The sequence below is a fragment of the Callospermophilus lateralis genome, chromosome 3 (genome assembly GCF_048772815.1).
Source record: "Callospermophilus lateralis isolate mCalLat2 chromosome 3, mCalLat2.hap1, whole genome shotgun sequence".
In the NCBI taxonomy this organism is placed as follows: domain Eukaryota; kingdom Metazoa; phylum Chordata; class Mammalia; order Rodentia; family Sciuridae; genus Callospermophilus; species Callospermophilus lateralis.
Window position 1 is genome coordinate 161,454,522 of NC_135307.1, and position 23,820 is coordinate 161,478,341.

Sequence of the window (23,820 nt, forward strand, 5' to 3'; positions counted from 1 at the left end):
GAGCAATGACCTTTTTTCTTTCTCCTTAAAAAACTGAGTTCTCTCAATGGTCAAATGTTTTCTCTCATATGTGGAAACTACAGTAAAATAATGGAAAGTGGGAGGAAAGAATAAGATTATATAAAGAGCCAGTCAAACACAAATTAATAGATGAGTAAAAAAGAAGTCTAATACAGTAGTGGAAGGAGAATGGGAAAAGGGAGGAAGGATGTGAGGGAAAAGGGGAAGGGAAAAGGGGAAAGGAAAAAGGATGAGTCATGAACTGAAATTAATTCCCATGTATGTATGTTTGTCAGGATGAACCCAACTATTATGTGTAACTATAAAGCTCTAATAAAAAAATGAGAAACAAAAACACATATGTTATAAAACACTGAAGAAAAGCTCAAATAAAATAAAAACATAATAATAAAAATTTGAGTTCTCTATAGTTCAATCTAATCTAAATATCCTGTTTCACTGATTAAAAAATTTAAAAAGAGTTTTCTCATAAGTAGTCTACCCACTGTGACCCTTTATGTAAACTCTTACCAGAAAATTACTGAAGTTGTAAAGTATTTCTAATCATAAATATTTTATGTTGTGAGGAGTTTAAAACCAATTAAGAAAAAGCCATTTAATTTTTAAATGAGGAAACTGAGGCACCGAGATCCTAAGTGACTCATATATAGCTGGTTCTCTTTGTCTGTGGTTCCTCTTTAAAGGTACAGGAATCTAGTTAGAAGATTGGCAAGATCACCAACTGAACATTACAAACAGTATTACTTCCATTATTTGTTGCTGTCTCTGTTGTTTGTTTTATTCCCTCTCTGAGGTCCAACATTTTGAGCATATTGAGTGGATGCTCTGCTACTGAGCTATACTCCCAGCCCAACTAAGAGAAATTTCATCTTATTCCACTTATGACCCAGCCATGCTAGAGCCTTGCTGAATACTTCAACTTAAAGAATAGGGGAGATTAAAAAAAAAAAATTCTGTAGAAAATCTTACCAGTAGACTCAACCAGTGGAAGAAAGAAAGAATATAAGGACTTGAAGATAAAGTAGATGAATTATCACGTTCTAATAGCAGTTAAAAAATAAGAATGAACAGAACATATAAGATATATGGGATAGCATTAAAAGACCAAGCATACATATAATTGGAACAGAAGAGAGAAGAGAACAATAAATTAAAGTCATGGAAAGCCTATTCACTGAAATAATAGCTGAAAAATGTCTCAAATCTTGGGAAAGATTCTGACATCCAGGTACAGGAGGCATTTAAGATCTCAAATAGACATGAAGAGAAAATAACTTCTTCATGACATAGTAAAGAACCTGCCCAAAGCATAGAACAAAGAGAGACTCTTAAAAGTTACCCACGAGAGGAGCTGGGGTTGTGGCTCAGTGGCACAGTGCTTGCCTCATACATGTTAGGCACTGGGTTCAATCCTCAACATCACATAAGAATAAATAAACAAAATAAAGATATTGTGTCCATCTATAGCTTAAAAAAAAGTTGCCCAAGAGAACTATCAAGTCATAGTTAAGTCAAACCCATTAGAATAACAGCATATTTTTCAACAGCAACTGTAAAGTCTGGAGGGCAAAGGATATGTTTTAATATTTCAAGTCCTGAGAGACAATGGTTGCTAATTTAGATTACTATACCCAGCAAAGTTATCCTTCAGAATCAAAGAAGAAATAAAGAATATCCAAGATAAGTATAAATGAAGGGAATTCATGACTGCTAAATCAGCATTACAGAAGATACTTTAAGGAATCCTGCACCTAGAAAAGAAAAAAAAATATAAAGACAATTATGAGAGCATGGAAAAGAACAAATCTCTGTAAAACAGAAGGTAAGCAAATGAGAATTAGGAAAGAATCAAACATTACTGATATATTAAATCATCAAACCTCTAAGATGAACAAGGAAGGAAGAAATGAACATAGAATAATCAAAACACCAGAAAGAAAAAACAACAAAATAGCAGGAACAAGTACATATTTTTCAATAATAACCCTGAATTTAAATGGTTTCTATTCTACACTTAAAAGACATAGACTGACTGACTGGATTAAAAACCAAGACCTAACACTATTCTGCCTTCAAGATACTTACATAAGTAACAAAGACAAGCACAGACTTAAAGTGATGGGATGGAAATGTGAAATTATAGCAGACTAGCTGTATTCATGTCTGACAGGTCATACTTTAAGCTAAAATCTATCAGAAGAGTCAAGGGAACAATTCATCTTTAAATATGTATGCACTGCACATTGAATCACCCAATTACATAAAAAAAGCACTACTGGACATAAAGAGATAGGTATTTATTAATTACCCCAATTCTCACCAATAGATAGAAAATCCAGACCAAAAAAAAAGTCAATACAGAAATCTCAGTGTTAAATTAAACTATAGTTAATGGACTTAATAGATATCTATTGTATATGCCATTCAGTAGCTGCAGATTATACATTCTTTTCATTAGCACATGGAACTTTCTCCAAAATAGATTATACAGTAGGTCATAAAGCAAGCCTTAAAAAAACTCCATGCATGATACCATATTATAATGGAATTACAACAAGAATAATTGCAGAAATTATGCAAACATGTTCAGATTGAACAATAGGATCTGAAATGACAAATGGGCCATTGAAGAAATAAAAAAGGAAATTTAAAAATTTCTAGAATTAAATGATAATGGAAACAACATACCAGAACTTGTGGGATATAGTGAAAGTAGTACTCAGTGAAGTTTATAGCTAAAAGTCCCTATGGCGGGGGGGGGGGGGGATAAAAAAAATCTAATGATGCATCTCAAGAACTTAAAAAAATAAATAAAGTAAAACCCAAATCAGGAAAAGGAAATTAATAATAAGGATTAGAGCAGAATAAAAGAAAATAGAAACTAATAGAACAATAAAAGGATCAATGAATATATAGTTAGTTCTTTAAAAAGATAAACTAAATTGACAAACCCTTAGCTAAACTAAAGGAAGGGAAAACCTAAGTGAATAAAATTAAAGATGAAAAAAGGGATATTATAATAAACACCTTTTAAATAAATTCATTGAATTATTAAGAATATTTTGAAAATCTTTACATCAATATATTTGAAAGTCAAATTGAATGAAGAGGATATTAAAAACCTAAATAAGGCATAACAAGCAATGAGATTGAAGTAGTAATAGAAATTATACCAGGGCTGGGGATGTGGCTCAAGCGGTAGCGCGCTGGCTTGTCATGCGTGTGGCCCTGATTCGATCCTCAGCACCACATACAACCAAAGATGTTGTGTCCACCGAAAACTAAAAAATAAATATTAAAATTCTCTCTCTCTCTCTCTCTCTTAAAAAAAAAGAAATTATACCAACAAATAAAAGCCCAAGACTGGAGAAATTTACTGCTGAATTTTACCAGACTTTTAAAGAAAAACTCATTAATGCTTCTGAAACTATTCCATAAAATAAAAATGGAAAGACTTTTTTTCAGACTCATTCTACAAAGACAGTATTACTTTGCTACCAAAACCTGATAAGAATACAGCAAAAATCTATAGACGAATGTCCTTGGTGAAAATGGATACAGAAATCCTCAATAAAATACTTGCAAATCAAATTTAATAGTATTTTTTAAATCTCACACAGTTTGATCAAGTTGATTTTATTCCAAGGATGCAAAAGGGACTGCTGTCATAATTTCTTTCTTCCGGAGTTAATTAAACCTCATCAAGCCTAAATAAATTAGGTATAGGAGAATCATACCTCAACATAAAAGGGCTGCATATGACAAATCTATAGCATCATTACACTAATGGGGAAGAATGAAAGCATTTCCTCTAAAATCAGGAACAAGTCAAGGATGTCCACTTTCTTCACTTTTATTTAATATAGTACTTTGAAATTTTAATCAGAGCAATGAGGCAAGAGAAAGAAAACAAAAAGTAATAAAAGGAGGAAGTCAAATCATTCTTGTTTGCAGATGATATAATTCTATACTTAGAACCCATGAGTTCACAGAGAGACTTAGAACTTACAAATTAAGCAAGGTAGCAGGATGCAAAACCAACATATAAAAATCACTAGCCTTAAGTCAAACTCGGAAGGTCAAGAGTTGTATGTTTTTTTCTCATATGTGGAAGGAAGCTAGAGAGGAAAAAGGAAAAGAAAGGTGTGTATGCTGATGCATGGAGTAGCGGGGATCTCATGAAAATCAAAGGGAGATCAGTAGAGGAAAGGGACAGAGGGGTGAGAGGCTGGGAAGGCGTGAGGAAGTGCTAGAGAATGACACTGGCCAAATTATATTGTTATATTGTGTGCATGTGTAAATATGTAACAACAAATCCTATCATTATGTACCACTATAATGTACCAATAAAAAATGTGGGGAAAAAAGCATCATCAACAACAACAAAAAATCAGTGGCCTTTTTATACACTGATAATTAAATCCCTGAGAAAGAAATTAGGACAGCAGTCCCTTTTGCAGTAGTCTCAAAAGAAAACAAAACAAGAAGAAAAATAAAAGAAATTGTAAATAATTATAAATTGTTTTTGAAGAATTAATATTGTTAAAATGGCCAAACTACTGAAATGGATCTACAGAATCAATGTAATTTCCATCTTCTGAGACACATCTCAGAAGAATATATGAAAATGCTCAATTCCTTAGCCATTAGGAAAATGTAAATTAAAACTACATTAAGATTCTAAGATTCTGTCTTATCCCAGTCAGAATGGCTATTATAAAAATTTAAAAATACCAAATTTTAGAAAGGATGAGGAGGAAAATGAACCCTTATACATGGTTTGTGACAATGTAAATTAGTATAGTTACTACAGAAAACAGTGTAGAGGTTCCATTAAAATCTAAAACTAGAACTACCATGTGATCCAGCTTCCCACTGCTGGGTATATCTTGGAAATAAATAAGTCAGCATAAAATAGAGATAACCTACATACCTTTGTTTATGGTAGGACTATTCATAATAGTTAGGATATAGAATCATTCTAGCTTCCTGTCAAAAGATGAATAAAGAAAATATGGTTTATATACTCTACAATGGAGTGTTAGTCAGCCATAAAGAAAAATGGATTTTTTTTAATTTGCAGGAAAATGAAAGAATTTGAGGTCATGATGTTAAGTGAAATACAAATATCACTTTTTCTCTCAAATGTGAAAACTTTATCAGGGAAAGGGAAGAAATTGGATTGAGGGAGAGAGAAGAGCGGGCAAGAGAGGGTGGAAGGAAGGATAGATATGATCTAAGCATGATTAATGCATATATGGAAAAGTCACAGTGAAACTGATTGATTTGTATATTAATATGCATTAATAATTACAATAAAATGAGATAGAAGTGATAGAAATTTAGGGGAACCATAAGAATATGTGATAGAAATTTAGGGGAACCATAAGAATCCATGTCTACTGGGGAAGGTTGTCTCTGATTTTTTTTATCTACCTCTGTCTATTTGTCCCTGATGCTCTAATTACAATATTGTAATTTAGATAACTAAACAGAAACCAGTACCCTTTCATTATTTGTATTGGCTCTCAAAATGAATGTTGGCTAAATTCCAATGTTGAGAAAGAGGGGCAAGGGAAAGAAGGAGTGGCTCAAGATTTAGGAGGAGGGAAGTACTGTGTGGTGTGAACCCAGACTTTCTCTGACATGAAGAATTGGATGAAGGTTTTCACAACTTGCTTTTGTTGAAATTTTTTTGTTATGTTTTGGTTTCTTTGAAATAAGTTCTAATCTATGAAAATATTGCATTTACAAAACTGAAAATTTGCCCATTTCTTTGGATACTTGTTTAGACAGTGAAAACTTTTGTCGTTTGGTTTTATCCTCTCTATAAAATTGGCAATAATGATAAAAGCCAATTAACATCAAATATATAATATATATGCTATATGCCCAGCCCTGTGATTCAGATATTTTTGTGTTAAATTGTAACTATTCTAATATATTTTTATATTATAACTAATCATGAAATTCTGAAGAATATATTAATCACATCCTAGTTTTTTAAGAGATGATACCTCTAGGTGTCAATTATAAAATTGGTTTTGTTTTGGTTATTATTTCTCAAAGGAAAAAAATGAAAAAGCCTGAGTTGTTTTTATTATGTTACTGTAAATAACTAAAGTGTGACGATAATCATAGTTTAGAAAGAACTGAATATGTATTCGAGAAACACTAAATGTGTGTTGGTGAGCTCTAACCTTTGGACTTGACTGGATTAGACATCTTTACCACTTAACTCCATCTCTTTATAAAACTCTTTATGTTTTCCTCTTGTATGTAATAGGTTCCAGGTTTGATAACCATGGGGACACTGTGAAGACTGAAATCATGTGTGTTCTATCACTTTTAAGGCAGCCCTCTCTTTAATTTCACAAGACAGGCTTGAAAACCAGAAGTAACCCAACTCCAAAATTGGCAGTAAATCCTCCGACAGGGAAAAGGTGACGTACTGTGTAATAAATTCCTTTGTTGAAAAGGAGATGTTGCAATACTGGAAACTGAAGTACCAAATGTTTCCTTTTAAATTTGGAAAGGTCTTTCTTCATTACTTATCTGTCCCAATGGACTCCTAACAGGGGATGTGTTGAAAGAGTTTTCAGATGCCCACTAGCCACAGTGAAAGTGAATGGCAGCATTTATAAGATGACATAAATACTTCAAAATCATCAGTGATCCTTGGAGATGTGTGGTGTGCCAGTGGTACTTACTGAATGTGGGCTTTTGTTGCTGCTGATCCTGAGCTCTTGTGTGCAGCCACCTGGAAATATAGATGTGTCTCTTCTATGAATGCAATTTCACTTTTTTCCCCCTTTGGGGCTCTTTGAATCAGAATTAAAGTTAGAGTGGTTTGTAGAAGAAATAAAGTCTGCCAAAGAGGAGAAAGATCTGTGAGATTTTGAGTTATTCTTTAAAATCCTAATCTCATTTTGAGGTCCTGTGGAGAAATTATATCATACTTCTTAACCATTTTAACACTAAATTAAAATCTTGACACAATAGGAACTTTTATTTTTTATTTTGTAATAGTGTGACTGATACCACCACTGATGTTATCATGACATGAAATAAAGATAAAGATAAAAATGACTGAAAATGATTAATGAGGATAAATGTTAGCCAAAAGTCGCTAATTTTTGTTGCTATATCTTTATTCAAAAGCTTTTCAGTTTGTTATTTTTACCTTTTAGACCTATACATGACTTGACAGTATGATTTTACTATGCTACTCCATTACCTATATTTAAATGTCTTAATTTAAAGATTTTGTCATTAGCCCTGAAGTAGAAAGACCGAATTCCCAGTGAAATTCAGATGAGGGAAAGCCTTTTGGCATCGGTTCACAGTCACTGTTACAAACTCATGCCCTTCAGATACAAGTAAGGTACATGGGACCACACCATTATGCACATCCTGCCTCACCCCTTCCTGTTTTGCCTTAAGAGAAAATATTGTGAATGCAAGAGTGTCTTATTAAAGTTGGGCATTAAACCTGTTAGGAATAAACTACAAGCAAAAATCATATATCCACAATCCCTGAATAACCTCGGTTAAAAATTTTTGTTGCTAGACTAAAAGAAATCTTTATCATATTATTCATTTCATTTTGGTAATGGGAGGTTTATCCAGGTAGTCCTTTTGACCTTCACATAAAAGCTTTGTTTGCTTTGTAGCAAGGCCTTCAAAATTACAGTCAAGGAATAAACTCCTTATCAATTCTGTTCTAGCTTATCAATTCTGTTCTAGGATCTCAGGAATGATTTTTAGGCTAGTTGGGAATCACCTTGTGCTATTAAAGGAAAATACAGAGATTATGATGAGGAGAGAAAGGAAAATAATAGAAAATAATTATCATTAGGTAGCCATTATCCTCTTTATTATATTTATTTGGTACTTACTACATAACCAGTCCCATGCTAAATGCTTTATTTGCATTGTTTCATGACAACCCTATGAGGTAGTTGATACCCCTAACTCCATTTTATAGCTGGGATGTTAAGTAAAGAGTCCCAAAGTCACTCAGTGAAATTCAAACAATGCCTAAGCTATCTTCTAAATAGAACCCTGCTGCTTGACTCAGGTATTTCAGATTTCTTTATTGAAGATTCAAAAGCTTTTTGTAATGTAAGCCCATGTATTCACTAGAAAAATGATGACATTTTTGGAAACATCTAGATGAGAAGAATAAAGATATTCTTTTAACTCTTAGGGTTTCTTTAGGGTGTTGCTGACTTTTTTTCTGGATTCTAAAACAAACCCACAAACAGATGTTCTAAAGATGGCCTCCCTGAAGTGGTATCACATGCCTTAGAGAAGCAGTCATTCTTTAGATGGATAAAAAGCTCTCTTAAATATGTAAGACTCCCTTTTTCAGACAACCTAAAGTATTTATTTTAACCAAATTATTCTCTTTCATTCAAAAAAATTAAAAAGAAATTGTGTTGTCAGAAGCAATGAAAATGTATTTTGGGTACTCCCTTACCTCCCAGAAAAACCTCAGTAAAATTAAATGTTCTCAGACCAAATGTGATCTTTTTCATTTATTGCTATGAATACATGATCTAGTTCATGTATTCATGTTAAGTACATCTACCTACATAAGCTTATAAAAATTATATTTTACTCAACACAAAGTTGCATATTTGAGCTGGATGAAGTAGCTAAAATGAAGTAGCTAGAAAGCACCTTCCTTTAGTATAAAGTGTTCTGAGACATATTGTTTCACTAGCAAAAAGCTAGTGAAATAGATTTAGAACTCATTTGGCCCCAAATGTTCACTGAAGGATGAATGGATAAAGATGTATGTGATACATACATATAATGGAATATTTTTTAGCCTAAAAAAGTCAGGAAATTTGGATAAATCCTAGAGCATAGATGAGCTTTGAAAACATTGTGCCAAGTGAATTAAGGAAGTTACAAAAGGCAAAATACTGTTTCATTTATTTTATCTGAGGGACCTATGTAAAGTAGTCAAATTCATAAAGACAGAAAGAATGGTGGCTGCCACAAATGAGGAAGAGAGAAATGAGAAATTAGTGTTCAATGGGCACAGTGAGAAGATGAAAAAGTTCTGGAGATGGATTGTAGTGATGGTTTCCTAAAGATGTGAATGTATTTAATTCCACTGAACTGTATACTTAAAAAATGATTAAATGGTAATCTTGTATTATGTGCTATAAGAATACATGTGGCCTTAAAAAGAATTCAGTTAGAGTGGCAAAACCAATGGGATTTTTAAATTAAAAAAACAATGTCATGGGGCTGGGGTTGTGGCTCAGTGGTAGAGCATCGGCCTAGCACATGTGAGGCACTGGGTTCGATCCTCAGCACCGCATACAAAACAAAACAAACAAAAACACAATGTCATGTAGCAAGATACCTGGAAAAAGATTGAGGCTACCCAGCAATTTGGTCTAGTCCCTATGTCTGTGTGGTTTTGTCCTGCCTTCTTCACAGGGGAATCCTTTAGATTTATGTGTACTATCACTTGATCACAGGATGGCTGTTGTGCTTCACGTTTAGCTATGCAAGTACAGGCATGGAGATTTGGCTTTAGACAGATATGGCAGACATTAATTTAATGTTCCCTGAATATCCATGTACTCCCTCAAATATTTCACTGCTCTCTTGCAATTGCCTGAGTACATATAGCGCTATTTTTGCTTAGGCCTAGAATAGAAATAAAATGTGTCACTTCCAGGCTAAATTATCAAAATAGTCTTGGGGGTCCCTCGTTCTCTTGGAGAAGTATATAATCCAAGTAGTGCATTTACAAGATGTTGGAACTTTAGTCTCCCTAGATTTGTTTCTGAGTACGTATGTGGAGCAAATCTGTCAGGTGACCCATGTGTGACCTATAGCATTAATCAGAATGTTTATATTTTTGTTATGTTAAGTCATTGAGGTTTTGAAGTTGTTTGTTTTTGCTACTGAGTATAGCTATTCTGACTGATACTCTTTTGCCTGGGCACTCAACTACTGAGCCACATCCCAAGACCTATTTTGTATTTTATTTAGAGACAGGATCTCACTGAGTTGCTTAGTATCTCGCTTTCACTGAAGCTGGCTTTGAACTCATGATCCTCTTGCCTTAGCTTCCTGAGCCTCTGGGATTACAGGTGCACCACTGCTGGCCAGACAGGTTTGATGAAACTTGGGAATATGGAGCCTTTCAGGAGTAGAGGAATAGATGTAAATTGAAGAAACATGGAATTTTAGCTGGATAAGAACAGAGGTGAGGCTCTAAGTAGGGCAAGGAGTAGTTAGAAAGCAGTAGAATATACTGAACTACAGTTTTTGGTGAGGTGGAGGCAATGTCAGGGTTTGATTGCTAAAAAGGGTAATAATGATAGAGAAGAGCAGTAGAATGATTGCATTTAAGATTACAAGGAATTAATGTTACTGCCAATGATATTGTTTTGGAAGTGAGTTTATGAGGTAGTGTGGCTAATTTGAGAAGACATCAGAGAACCTATAAAACAAAGTATTGGGAGAATCATCTAAAGAATATTAAAATCAGCAGGAGTTATGACAATGAGCAGTATTGGGTGGAACAAAAGTGAGCCAGAAGCTAAAATCTCTAAAAAATGAGTTTTTCTTTATTAGTCTGAGACTGTCTATAGTCACCTTCATTCTAGAATGTTGTTTAACTGATTCCAGGTTGACACTTTTTTTTTTTTTCTGTTTCTTTTTTGCCTTTGTATCTTTAAGATTTTGGTCTTTTGGCTTCTTTTGTTGCTTGGAGATACTGAGTTATCAGTTTCACTAAATTTTTTTGCACTTCTTTGGAGATTTCTTTATGATTAGTTTTTAATATTTTTCTTGTTTTCTTTGGTCTAGAGCTTCACTAGGATACATCTAAGAATGTATTTGTTTTTATTTGTCTTCTTTGGAATTCTGTGTGGATCTTCAGTTTAAGGGTTTACTGATAACTTAAATTCTGGAAAATTCTTATTCATTACCTCTTAAGTATTAGTGTCCCCTTCTCCATTTATTTTCTTCTCTCTTTAAAAATAGCTATTAATACATTAGACATTCTCATTTTGTACTTAAGGGCTCTTAACTACTTATTTTCCTTTTATCATTCCAAACTGCTTCTTAGCATTTCTTCCATGGAACTATCTTCTAGTTCTTTTCTTGAGCTCCATCTAATTTAATGCTTGGTACTTGCATTGAGTTTTAAACAATCTATGTATTTTTAAATTTGAGAAGATCTATTAGATGTCTTGAAAAATCTATTCACCTCCTATGCCCTTACCTGTTTTGAGGCTTTGTTTTTAAAATTATGATCATGCTTCTTCTTCTTTTTTTAAAAATATTTGCATTGCAGATTATTTATTTATAGGGAAACTATGATCTATGGGCCAAATCTGGCACAGGGCACTGATGCTTTTCATTTTTAAGTTGTAATTGTTATTACATATTGATTGTACAAAATAATGGGTTTTGTGACAATATCATACATGTTTAACATACTTTGTGTCTACCCTCCCTTTTACCTTTAATTACCCCCCTCCTCTATCCACATATGACCCATGAGCTAGGAATGATTTTTAAATTTTAAAAGATTTGTTACAAAGAGAAGGGGACATAGAGAAGATTTGACAAACATAGATCACATATAACCTGAAAAGGTTAGATATTTACTATTTAGCCCTTTACAGAGTAGTTTGTCAACCTCTGTGCTGTTATTTGCAATTATGGGTATAATGATCTTTTTTTTTTTTCATATGCTCATTCTCTCATATTGTGTGTGTGTGTGTGTGTGTGTGTGTGTGTGTGTGTGTTTGGACAGTGTGTTGGAGAGTGTTGCAATATTTTATTGAAAGTTCATCTTCAGTGTGGGCTATGAAAGGTTATGGATCCCCACAAACAATGATATGGGATATAACGGCATTTTTAACAACAGGAAGCACATTGGAAGAGAGTGAGCTGTGAAACTGGGCTGAGTTGCAATTAAGAGGAGGTGTCTTGGCTATAGAGAATGTTTCTTAGAGTTCTCTGATAATGTCTAGGGTTCTTGCTGAGTTCAGGGTTTTCATCTGAATCCCTGAATCCGGGAACTAGCATCTGGAACTGGCCAGAATTAAGAGTTGTGTGAGTACTCAATAGCCAAACAGGTCTGATATCTTTGGGGAGGTCTAACAATGTGTAGGAGCATGTCTGCGAACTACTTTGGGCCTAGTATAGAGTAGGAGCTCAGTAACGGATTGTTGAATGAATGAATAGGGGAAGAAATGAAGGTTAGATACACATTTTGGGGACTGGCAAGTACCAGACTGGTGTCCATAGCCAATCTTTGTCATAGACTACTATCCAGATACTAAGAATGTGGAGAAATACCTCTAGTAGTTATTCTATAGATCTCCTAGGATTTTCTACATAAACAATTATATCATCTGCAAATAGGAATCGTTTTATTTCTTCCTTTCTAATCTTTATGCCTTTTACTTATTTTTCTTGGCTTACTACAGTGGCTCCAATCTCTAGTATATTGTTGAAGAGATAAAGCAGGGAGCATTACCTTGTTTTTGACATTAGGGAGAAACAAATAATTAAATATGATGTTAACTACGGGAGTTTATTCTTTATTTTTTAGTACTTCATTTTAGAGACTTGTTCAGATTCAACTGTAATCATTTTTTGTAGTTGACAAGACTATATAGGTTCAATTGTGTAGATCCATGAAGCCAGGCTGTATCCTTTTATAATATTAGCAATCATTAATATTTGTGGTGTATATAAATTATTACATTACAGGTTACAAATACTTATTCTGTTGATTTATGCTTCATATATTACCTGGGATATTTCTGTAGAGGAAATTTTCTTTCATAAACTCTTTGGTTACCTGGCTGTGTATTTCCTATAGGAAGGACATAGAAGTACTTGATTATTTTCTTTAATTTAGCAGTTTTCAGAATGGTCAATTGGTTCTATAGCATCCTCCAAAGATAACTAAGGCTTTTAAAAACTCAAATTATGAATTTGCTGTCTGTTTCAATTCATTAGTTTATCATTCAAACAAGTGTGTAATTTTCTAAGTGCTTTCAGAACTTGGTTTTCATCACTTTTTCCTCTAGATTTGTTGTCAGATCTTTGTTACATGTATAATCCATGTTTCCTGCTAGTATGTAAGAATATAAACATACTTCATCCTATATAAATAAAGACAAAAAGAGGATGTAATGAAAGATTTCTAATATCTGTGAATAAAGAATGAGATTTTTTGCCTTTCAGTCACATTTCAATTCTGTGTTAACATATTTTAACAAACTTTGGAATTTTGTGGGTAAAACCACAGAAGTCAAATTTTCTTTGCTTGAAATCTGTAGGAGAATAAGGTTTTGGTGTCTTGGCTGTTATGTTAAAAGTAATATATTTCAGAGAACATAAGTCATAATTTTAAGAGTAAAAGCTAATCATTGGAAAACCCCATATATTCCTATGTAACAATAGGGTAAAAATGTCTCCCTGACACATATTGTGTAGTTTTATGTAATGTTAACTTCATGTGGTTTAGCTGTTTGACTTGAAGCATGTGTATATAACCTTCTGAACATTCATTTAACGTGTAGTATGCCAATTTCCTAACAATTACTATTGTCTTAAAGTATAACATTTCATTGTTCAACATCAAATATGTGCAACAAAGGGAATTAAAATTTGTGGAGTTTCGTGAGCTTCGCATAATGTCTCTATGTAGTGTCAAACATGTTTTTTCCTATTAGCTTTATTGTCATCTTTTTCTTGTTTATATAAATAATATTCTAAACATTAACAAAATATCAATTTCTATAATTCTTGCCACAAAGTTGTGTATTAAATTACATATTAGATCTTCATCTAAGTGTAGATATACACAAAGAAATATTTAGATCTTTAGGTGATTAAAAAAAAATCTTTGCACTTTTATGAACTGTTGGTATTTTTGATAATGAGTGTATGTGATGTATATGCATAATATACACACGTGTGTCTGTATATGTGCATGTATATATAGGGAAGGAGATAAAGGAAGAGAAGGGGAGGAGAGGTATATAAATATAAATAAATAAATATATATATATGAAGAAAATTTCTGAAATGAAAGGCTTAACAATTACAGATAACATTTCTTATAGAAAACTGTTGTTGGTGCCTAAAGTTTATCACAATACATGCTGTCTAAAGATAGTACCAAGTATCATATCAGTTTGTGTTTGTTTAAATATATGAAATTAAGAATTTTTAGCCATTTAAAAAAATAGGTTGTTTTATTTAATAATCTTAGTTCACATTTCTTTTAGATTGCTAAGAATACTCTCTCACATTTGTGTGTGTATGTATGTGTGTGTGTGTGTGTGTGTGTGTGTGTGTGGTACATATGTGCAGATCAGTGACTTGGATAAATACTATATTGTCCTTGGTACTGTTTGTGAATCTGAGTGGATCTTGGAAATACTCTATCTTTTGCTGTGATTTTTTTTTTAAAGGATAGAGCTGAGACATGTTTCTCTTATAGTCTTCTTAGATGCTTAGATCATTTGTTGCCTTTGTTAGGTGAATAAGTGGAGGACTTGATTTTCTAATACACTAACAATACTTTGGACAGGAATCATTTTTAATGGAAAAACACTTTAAAAGAAAGAAAACTTTGTAAAGATCTTATGCATAGATTGCTCTTGTTTGGGTCAGAGAACACTGATACTTTAATTAGTGAAATTTTGTATGTAAGAAGTCTTTCAAGTGGCATTCAATATTTCTTTTAAAGTCTTGCTCCCCCAATATTTTTCAAAGTAAACTTTAAAAAATTTTTATTTTTAGGAGCAAGAAAGGCTCTTTTTTCATAAATCTTTAATTAGAACTCATAATCTATAAATTCTTTTGTCTTTATGTTAAAATAGTTTCTATTTTAACAGGTAGAAACTGTACTGGAATTCTAGGCAGCGACACCCTCATCCCTATACCTGCCCTTATTTAAGTGTCTGAATGGTCCAAGTTCATCTCAGGGTTAAAATGTACTTTTTTCTTTAGAACTACAGAGAGAATCCCAGAAAGCTATGTAAATCATTGTAAGAAAGATATAAAAGTGCTCTTTTATTGCATCCACTCTATTGCTATTGATGTGTGATGGCACTGTAGTAAAAAGTAGGTGCGGGTGGGATTCAGACTGCCCCTGGCTGCCTACATCTCTCCCTTTACACCTTGGCAAGTGGGGTATTAGAGGGCAAATGACTGATGGCCATAGTGACCATTTACTGACTATGAGACAAAGGCCAACTGAATGCAAACAAATAATTTTTTTTTTAAATGGGATCATTTTAGTCTCCCAAGAGTGGGAATGAGACAAAACTCTAGGAAATTTCTAGATGGAGAATCTGTGTTCCTGTATTATGCAAATTATTGCTATGAAAAGAGTTTTCCTTTATTTTCTTTTGAGATTAGACAATCATCTTCTGGTTCTCATTACTGAAATTACCAGGTTGCTCATAGACATCATTTCATCCCTCACTGAGTTGTTCTACAATGTGACTACTTCTTAAGTGGTGTACAAGATTGTTTTAATGCTAGTGAGACAAGCAGGGTGTTCAGTACTACTTTTCTTCAACTGTTATTGGTTTCCTTGGACTTCTAGGATGTGGAGAGCATCTTGTGCGCACCATACTGGCTAGAGAATGTTCACACGCTTTACAAGCTGAAGATGCTCACCAAGCTCTGTTGGAGACTATGCAAAACAAGTTTATCAGTAAGTATAATGTTAAGAAATGATATTCTTCTAGGAGACTCTTAGAGAAAAGAAAGGGGGATCCGGCAGAGTGGGAAGGGGAGGGTACCGGGAAGGGGAAAGATATGATCAGAATATGTTATGTGCATGTACAAATATGCCATGATGAAACCCATTATTCTTATAATTAAAATCCACTAATTAAAAAAAGAAAAGAAAATGACATCCTTCTAAATATGGAACATTTCTCTAAGATTTAAGCATCATGAATCAGGTATCCCATTTATATCTCTAGATTTAGCTTCAGGGCCTCACATAATTAGATCTTGAGTTAATATTGGCCATCAATAGAAATTCCACCAGAATAGCTACTACAGCATGAAATCTTCTGTGTAGCTAATTTAATGCTCAACCTATAAGACATTGTCCTGGATTAGAATAATATATGGTAGAATAAAATTCCAAAGGAAATATAAGAGACAATCATTTTTAAAGGTTTTTGTAATACAGTTGAGTCTTCTTAAAATCAGTGTCGTATTCATGCATCCAGCACTTCTATGTACAGTTTCATGGGGTTGAAATGAAATTCTCCCTGGACACCATTTGCCATGATATGTAACTGGGTGTGAAACTGCATCTGTCTGGAGGAAGGGGTGCCTTTTTCTAATCTGTAGAAAAGTTTTACATAGCTTAGCCATGGCCCTCTATGTAACTGTTACTTTGAATTAAACCATTTAACTTAGTCTGATTTTCCCATCATTGAACACTGAGCTTAATACTATGCAAGACCTGTGAAAGTTGCATAAGAAATATAAGGCATAATTAAAAATAAGTCAGAGAAGTACATTATGAACACGTTAATTAGTGAGAATGTGTCGTAGGGTTAAGCCTGGAGGGTTTAGGAAACTAAAACAGATATAATAAGATGTTAATTATGTGATAAGGACATAACAGACAAAAATATAGGAAGAATTACCCGCAAAGGACTTGTAGAGACTTTTATTCATTTTTATTTTATTGGGGATTGAAACCAGGCATGCTTTGCCACTGAGCTGCATCCCCAGTCCTTCTTATTTGATATTTTTGAGTCAAGGTATCACTAAATTGCTGAGGCTGAACTTGAACTTGCAATCCTCTTGCTTTAGCTTCCCAAATTTCTGGTATTATAGCTGTGTGCCACAGATGTGGACCCACCCTGACTAGAAGCTTTTAAAACTGGGTCCAGAGGCCTCTGGGATAAGTGAACAAAAAGGGGAAATGAACATGAACACAGACACACAGCGATGGGATTAGGCCTGGTGAGGGAGGGATACTACATGGTTTTTACCAGAGGCTAAGAGCAGGGCTGGATTAGACACATGAAGCCAGGGGAGACCAGATCATGAAGGCCCGTAAAATTTTGGGGAAGGAGTTCATCCTCAGTCTGATAGAAATGAAAGAAACCGTATGTGTTCTTGAGTTGACAAATTAAATGGTGTTTTAAAGAAGGGTTTATAGGGTAGATCTAAGGTTGCCCCAAATCTTCTATGTAGACAAGAGACACTAGTGGTTGGAAATGGTCCAGGAATAGAAAATATATGGTGATTTTTAAGGAACACATCGGTGCAGAAAGTGAAAATAGTGATGGACTTAGATTTTGAGATGAGGTGAATGTGACATTCATGGTCTAATCAGGAGACAGGAACCATCCAGTAGTAAGAAGGTGACATTTAACATAAAAATTATTTATTGTGATAAAGAGTAACAATAAGCTATAAGGAAACTCTTTTTGGTAACATAGGGTTGAGAGAGTGTCCATGAAAGGACATTGGAGAAGATGTGGTTTGATCACCAAATAGCAGACAAATTGCTGGTTGGGTCAGGCTGAGCTTGTTGGAATCAAATAATAGGTAACCCTCTGCAGTGCAGATAGGGGAGCAGATGATCAGCAATGGGTAACTGGTGTGCAGTTGGAGCCTTGCTCTATTAAGGACCTGGGTTTTCAGAGCACGATTGGATTCCATATTGAGAAGGTTGTGGAAAGATTATTGTTGGGCCTAGGCTGCAAGTCACAAAGGGATCACATCCTGGACACATGACTGAGATAGACTTTGTTAGATGTGTACACGCCCATATGCCAACTTAGCCTCTCGCCCCCAACCCAGATTAGAAATGGCAGAAAGGGTATATAAGTTTTTATTTTCTCTAATTAGGTTTAAATTATGACTTCTTGACTTATACAAATATGAATATTCATATAAATGTTTGTATTTATGTTTATTATTTTTATATTTTCCTTCACTTTTAATTAGTAGCATCTGAGTTGCAGCAGACTTTTGTGTAGTATGGTGCTATAGGAGGAATAGTTTGGTTCATAGTCACCCTCTTTGGACTCTTGGCCTCTGCTAAGATGTGACTTACTTCTACCTTTTGGGTTATTGGCCTCTGTTGCCACTGAATTCACTGTTATATTCATGGACTTATTGCAGCTTTTGGCCTCTTCAGTACACGAGTACTCACAGCAAATGCTAAGATGACAGGTACCCTTCCCAGGTGTCAACTGCCTGTTAACTTCAGTGGCCTTTGGTCACAGGGTCAGGCAGCCCTAAAACTCTGGGATAGTCTATGGGATAGTGTTTTAGTTAGCTTTTTTTTTTTTTTTTTTTTTTTGCTGGTGTGATTAAAAGACCTGACAAGAACAATTTTAGAGGAGGAAAAATTTATTTGCAGCTCACAGTTTCAGAAGTCTCAGTCCATAGACAGCCAGCTCCATTACTCAGTGATTGAGGTGAGGCAGAACATCATGGCAGAAGAGTGTGGTGGAGATATGTCCCAAAAACACAACCCCAATGCCTGCCTCCTGTAGCCGCATTCTACCCACCTTCAGCTACCACTCAGTTAATCCCTATTTGGGGATTAATTCACTGACTGGATTATGGTTCTCATAAGCCAGTAATTTCACCTCTGAATATTTTTGCATTGCCTCACACATGAGCTCTTAGGGGACACCTAATATGCAAACCATAAAAGATAGTGAGGTCCTCATTACCTAGGCACATTGGTGACTTTTTCTCCTTTATTTCTAGAGCACCTTGCTGGCATGGCAGTGGAGAACTTCCCTACCTGTCTTTCTTTTTATCTTCATCTGTAAAGTAGGGCACAGGTCTCTTCAGTTCTTTGGTCCTCCAAATTTTCCTATGGCTATTTATTTTTTGTCTTCTCTTTTTCTGCATTCCTCCCAGCTTGGGAAGAAGGATAGAGATTCTTACTAGTCTTTTCCTCTAGTCTTTACACAAATGTTTTGTGTCTAGCCATACCCCATCTCCCTGGATACTTGTGGGTACCTGGTTAGGCAAGTATTTCTCCAAACTATTGATTTTACCAAAATTTAGCATTTACCTACTCAAAACACATCTTATTCTAAAACTGTCTCAAAGTAGAATTTACAAACTAGATAAGCATATACTAATGGGATGAATGGAAGTTTACAGGTGTGGGGATGAAACTTGAATTGCTTTATCAGAATCATAAGCATTGTTGTCCAGTATTGTTTAATGAAATGTCATGCTCTGTTTAAATAGATACATCATCTAGGCCACAAACAGAAAGAAAAGTAGATTATCAGGAAAGAATTATATATATTTATATGAAGGAAAAACAGTGACTAACTATAGAAAAATTATTATCATATACAGAGAATTTGTAAAGGTACTTTCTTACATTTATTAGTGCTGAGGATTTTTGTTTTTGTTTTCATTTTTGGTGCTGGGGATTGAACTCAGGGGCACTCGACCACTGAGCCATATCCCCAGCCCTATTTTTTATATTTTATTTAGAAACAGGGTTTCACTGAGTTGCTTAGATCCTCACTTTTGCTGAGGCTGGCTTTGAACTAATACTCCTGCCTCACCCTCCCAACTTGCTGGGATTTTTCTGAGGTTTTAATGGCTATAGAATAGATATGACATTGCCTGAAATCAACTGAATAATGGTCTTAACTATATTTATGTTAATGAGAACTGTGTAATGGCAAATATAAACCTAGGGATATATTATGAATAGGACTTGAGGTCTACCAATGATGATTCTTCAGAAAAAGATCACTATAATCATGTTAGTACTTCCTCAATATATATTGGAATCAGACTTAGATCTTGTTGATTTAACAGTTATCACTGTTGAATATTGTTTTAAATAAAATCAAATTCTTTGCTTTAATAACATGTGATTTATGTAGTTTGTTATTTAGTTATACAGATATAGTAGATGTATGCTCAGGACATCAATGAGAAAGAATAACAAGAGTTGAAAGCTAGATGCTCATGATAAGTTAATTTCTTAGAAATCCTGTGATGGGTGTTTAATTATAACATGTGGCAGTTTTGTGCTTTTTAATAATGTCCAGAAGGACTTTATTGATTTGCCAGCTAGTTGCATTTCTCTAGGTTTGGATCCTTCTGAGGAGTTCCTGAACTTTACTCTTTTTTGTTGCTTTGTTGTACTTTCTTTTATTTAGCTCTTTTAAATTTCTTATAGAGTTGGGCTGTAGTGTTTCATTTTGCCTTTGGGACCCTTTTCTAATGCATATTGAACCCCACTTTTAAAAAACTCCAGACTCATGGAAAGAAACAGGAAACTTCAGAGCTCATCTAATTGACCCTGCTCATTTAATAGTTAAAGACACTTAGTTTACGAGAGTTTACTGACTTGCCCAAAGTTATCTTGTTAACCTCTGGGGGTCATTCTGTAAAATTTTGGTGAAATACAGAAGAATAATATCCTGGAGGTCAGAACAGCTGGGTTCCACTGTCAACTCAGTGTCTGACTCATTGTACAGAGCAAGTCACTTAAGCTGTTTTATTTTATTTTATTTATTTATTTTTTAATATTTATTTTTTAGCTTTAGGTGGACACAATATCTTTATTTTATTTTTATGTGGTGCTGAGGATTGAACCCTGTGCCCCATGCATGCTAGACGATCATGCTACTACTTGAGTCACATCCCCAGCCCATGTTTTTTTTTTTTTTTAAAGAAATATGACTGGATGAGGAAAAGTTTCTAAATTCCTTGACTGTGCTAAATTCTGTTAAATCTTTACTAGATTCAGCTCATAAATGTGAAGTTTTTTTTAATCAGATGATTTGAAATGGGAATAGAAAATGAAAATTTTCAGGAACTATTTAGGAAGCACAAATGATATTTACAGAGTACTTGAAATGAGATAAATTGCATTTACTAGAGGCCTGGACTAAGAGCAAGGGGGTTGAGTTCTTTCCTTTTTTAACATACTGGTGGTGTAATTAATTATCTGTTTAAAACAGACAAGTCCCTTTGTTCTCAATTTCATCTTGTGTAAAGTGAGGGGAAGATCTGGATGAATTCTAAAATTCCTTGCAGCTCCCAAATTCTATTTAATCCTTGAACAAGTTTACAGATCAGTCGAAACTACTTGTAAAAGTGCAGTTGTAAATCAAATTAACCATTAATTTAAATTATAAATTTAAACTGTTGGTGGTGATCTCAAGCTTCTATTTAAAGTGATTTTCTCAAAAATCCTTTCAGACAGTGATTGAGATAAGCCAGCAGCCACTTTATGGTTTTTATGGAAACAATGATATTCTTCCTTTTTTGTTTCATTTTTTTATTTTAAAAAAAGATTTGTAAAAATGAGGTATCTAGAGGTTCTTACTGCAATGTATGTAGGGAAAAAATAAACTTATACACTACAGTCACATACCCAATTTTCTTTCATCTGAATCTCATTCTTTTCCAGAAAGAACCATTGCTATCAATTTGATATGCATCTTTATAGTCTATCTCTCTTCTCTATCATCTTTTAAAATGATTGTATAGAAAAAATTTCTAATACTGTTTGAAACATACTTTCCACTTAAAATACCTGGATGCTCTTAATATATCAGTGTCTATAGATTTATAGCCGAGTATTCCATGGTCTCTTAATTTATTCTTTCCTTTATTGAAATAAATTTAAGTTGTCCATAATTTTTTATCATTTTACTGTGTATGAATTCTGAATTCTTATTTCTTCAGATTCTATTAATTAAGCATTTTATATGATTCCACTGTCTCTCCTTTCTTAGCATATCAGTTATATTTTTTTTTTTTTTTTTTTTACTATTTTGCATGGTTGCTCTGTAGTTTGGAATGTATATTTACAAGTAATCTAAGTCTACTTTCAAATAACACCCTACCACTTTACAAGCAGTACAAGGACCTCATAGTAACAAAATATTATTAATTCTTCCTTCTGTTCCTTAAATCATTGCATTCATTTTATTTATACATATGTGTATATTATCAAATACATTGTTACTGTTTTACTATTATTATTATTTTTATTTATATATGACAGCAGAATGAATTACAATTCTTATTACACATATGGAGCAAAGTTTTTCATATCTCTGGTTGTATGTAAAATATATTCACACCAATTCATATATTCATACATGTACTTTGGAATCAAGGACCTAGGATTATAACCAGAGACCCTGCATCTAATAGAAGAAAAAGTAGGCCCTAATCTCCTTCATGTGGGATTAGGCCCCACATTCCTTAATAAGACTCCTTTGGCACAAGAATTAAAATCAAGAATCAATAAATGGGATGGACTCAAACTAAAAAGTTTCTTCTCAGCAAAAGAAACAATCTGTGAGGTAAATAGAGAGCCTACATCTTGGGAGTAAATCTTTACTCCTCACACATCAGAAAGAGCACTAATCTCTAGGGTATTATTTTCAATAAATTATTATATATCTGATGAATTATAAATAAGAAAAATGAATATTTTTTCTTCTCTAATTCTTTTTTTAAATTATCTTTCTTTCTTTATGTAGATTTGAGTTTCTGGTCTAATATAATATCTTTCTCTTTCTGAAGAATTATTTAACCTTGTTGCAGGTCTACAACAGAAGTTTGGTCATTTTAGAAAGCCTTTATTTCCCTTTCATTTTTGAAGGATTCTTTCAAAAGGTTCAGAATTCTAGTTTGACCCCCTCAATTCTTTAAATATATAACTGCTTGATTGGTTAGCATGGTTGATAAGGAGATGTCAGATGTAATTAATTTTTTTGCTTAATTCTGGTAAGGTGTTTTCTTCCTCTGACTTCTTTCAAGGTTTTTTTCCCCCCCCCTCCCTCCCTCCCTCCCTCCCTCCCTCCCTCCCTTCCTTCCTTCCTTCCTTCCTTCCTTCCTTCCTTCCTTCCTTCCTTCCTTCTTCCCAGAGAGTGAACTCAGGGGCACTCAACCACTGAGCCACATCCCCAGTTCTATTTTGTATTTTTATTTAGAGACAGGGTCGCACTGAGTTGCTTAGTGCTTCACTTTTGCTGAGGCTGGCTTTGAACTTGCAATCCTTTTCTGAAGTTTGTATATAATATACCTAGCTGTAGTTGTGAAAATTTATCCTGTCTGCTATTCTTCAAGGTTCCTATTTCTTTGATTTGGTGTCTGACATTGCTCTGGGGAAATTCACAGACATTATTGCTTTAAAATTTTCTTTGTTTTTTTTTTTTTTTTTTACTCTTATTCTCTTTCCGAATTCTCATTATGTATATGTCAGTCTTTTGTAGTTGTGACACAGTTTTTGGATGTTATGTTCTGGGTTCCCCCCCCCTCCCATTCTTTTTTCTATTTACTTTGCAATTTGGGAGATTTATTTCAAGATATTGTCCAGGTCAGAAATTATTTCCCTAGTTATATCTAGTCTATTAATGAGGGGTATTGGTCTGAAATTTTGTTTCCTTGATATGTCTTTGTTTGGTTTTGATAGCAGGGTGACACTAGCTTCATAGAATGATTTTGGAAGGGTTCCCTCCTTTTCTATTTCATGGAACAATTTAAGGAGGATTGATGTTAGTTCTTCTTTGAAGGTCTGGTAGATCTTGGCTGAGAGTCTGTCTGGTCCTGAGCTTTTCTTTGTTGGTAGTCTTTTGATGGCATCTTTAATTTCATTGCTTGAAATTATCTGTTTAAATTATGTATGTCCTCCTGATTCAATTTTGGTAGGTCATATATCTCTAGAAATTTGTAGATGTCTTCAAGATTTTCTATTTTATTAGAGTATCAATTTGCAAAATAGTTTCTGAT

The 23,820-nt window shown here is 33.9% G+C and overlaps 1 protein-coding gene across 5 annotated transcripts in view; it reads left to right on the forward strand.

The window, feature by feature from the left end:
* The window catches only part of Tasp1 (taspase 1), a 286,082-nt gene that overhangs the window by 152,538 nt on the left and 109,724 nt on the right, over window positions 1-23,820 (forward strand). For all 5 annotated transcript variants that reach the window (XM_076848949.2, XM_076848953.1, XM_076848952.2 and 2 more), the window contains one exon: window positions 15,641-15,751. In XM_076848949.2, coding sequence (XP_076705064.1) covers window positions 15,641-15,751 — 111 coding nt within the window. The remainder of the gene's footprint in view (window positions 1-15,640; window positions 15,752-23,820) is intronic.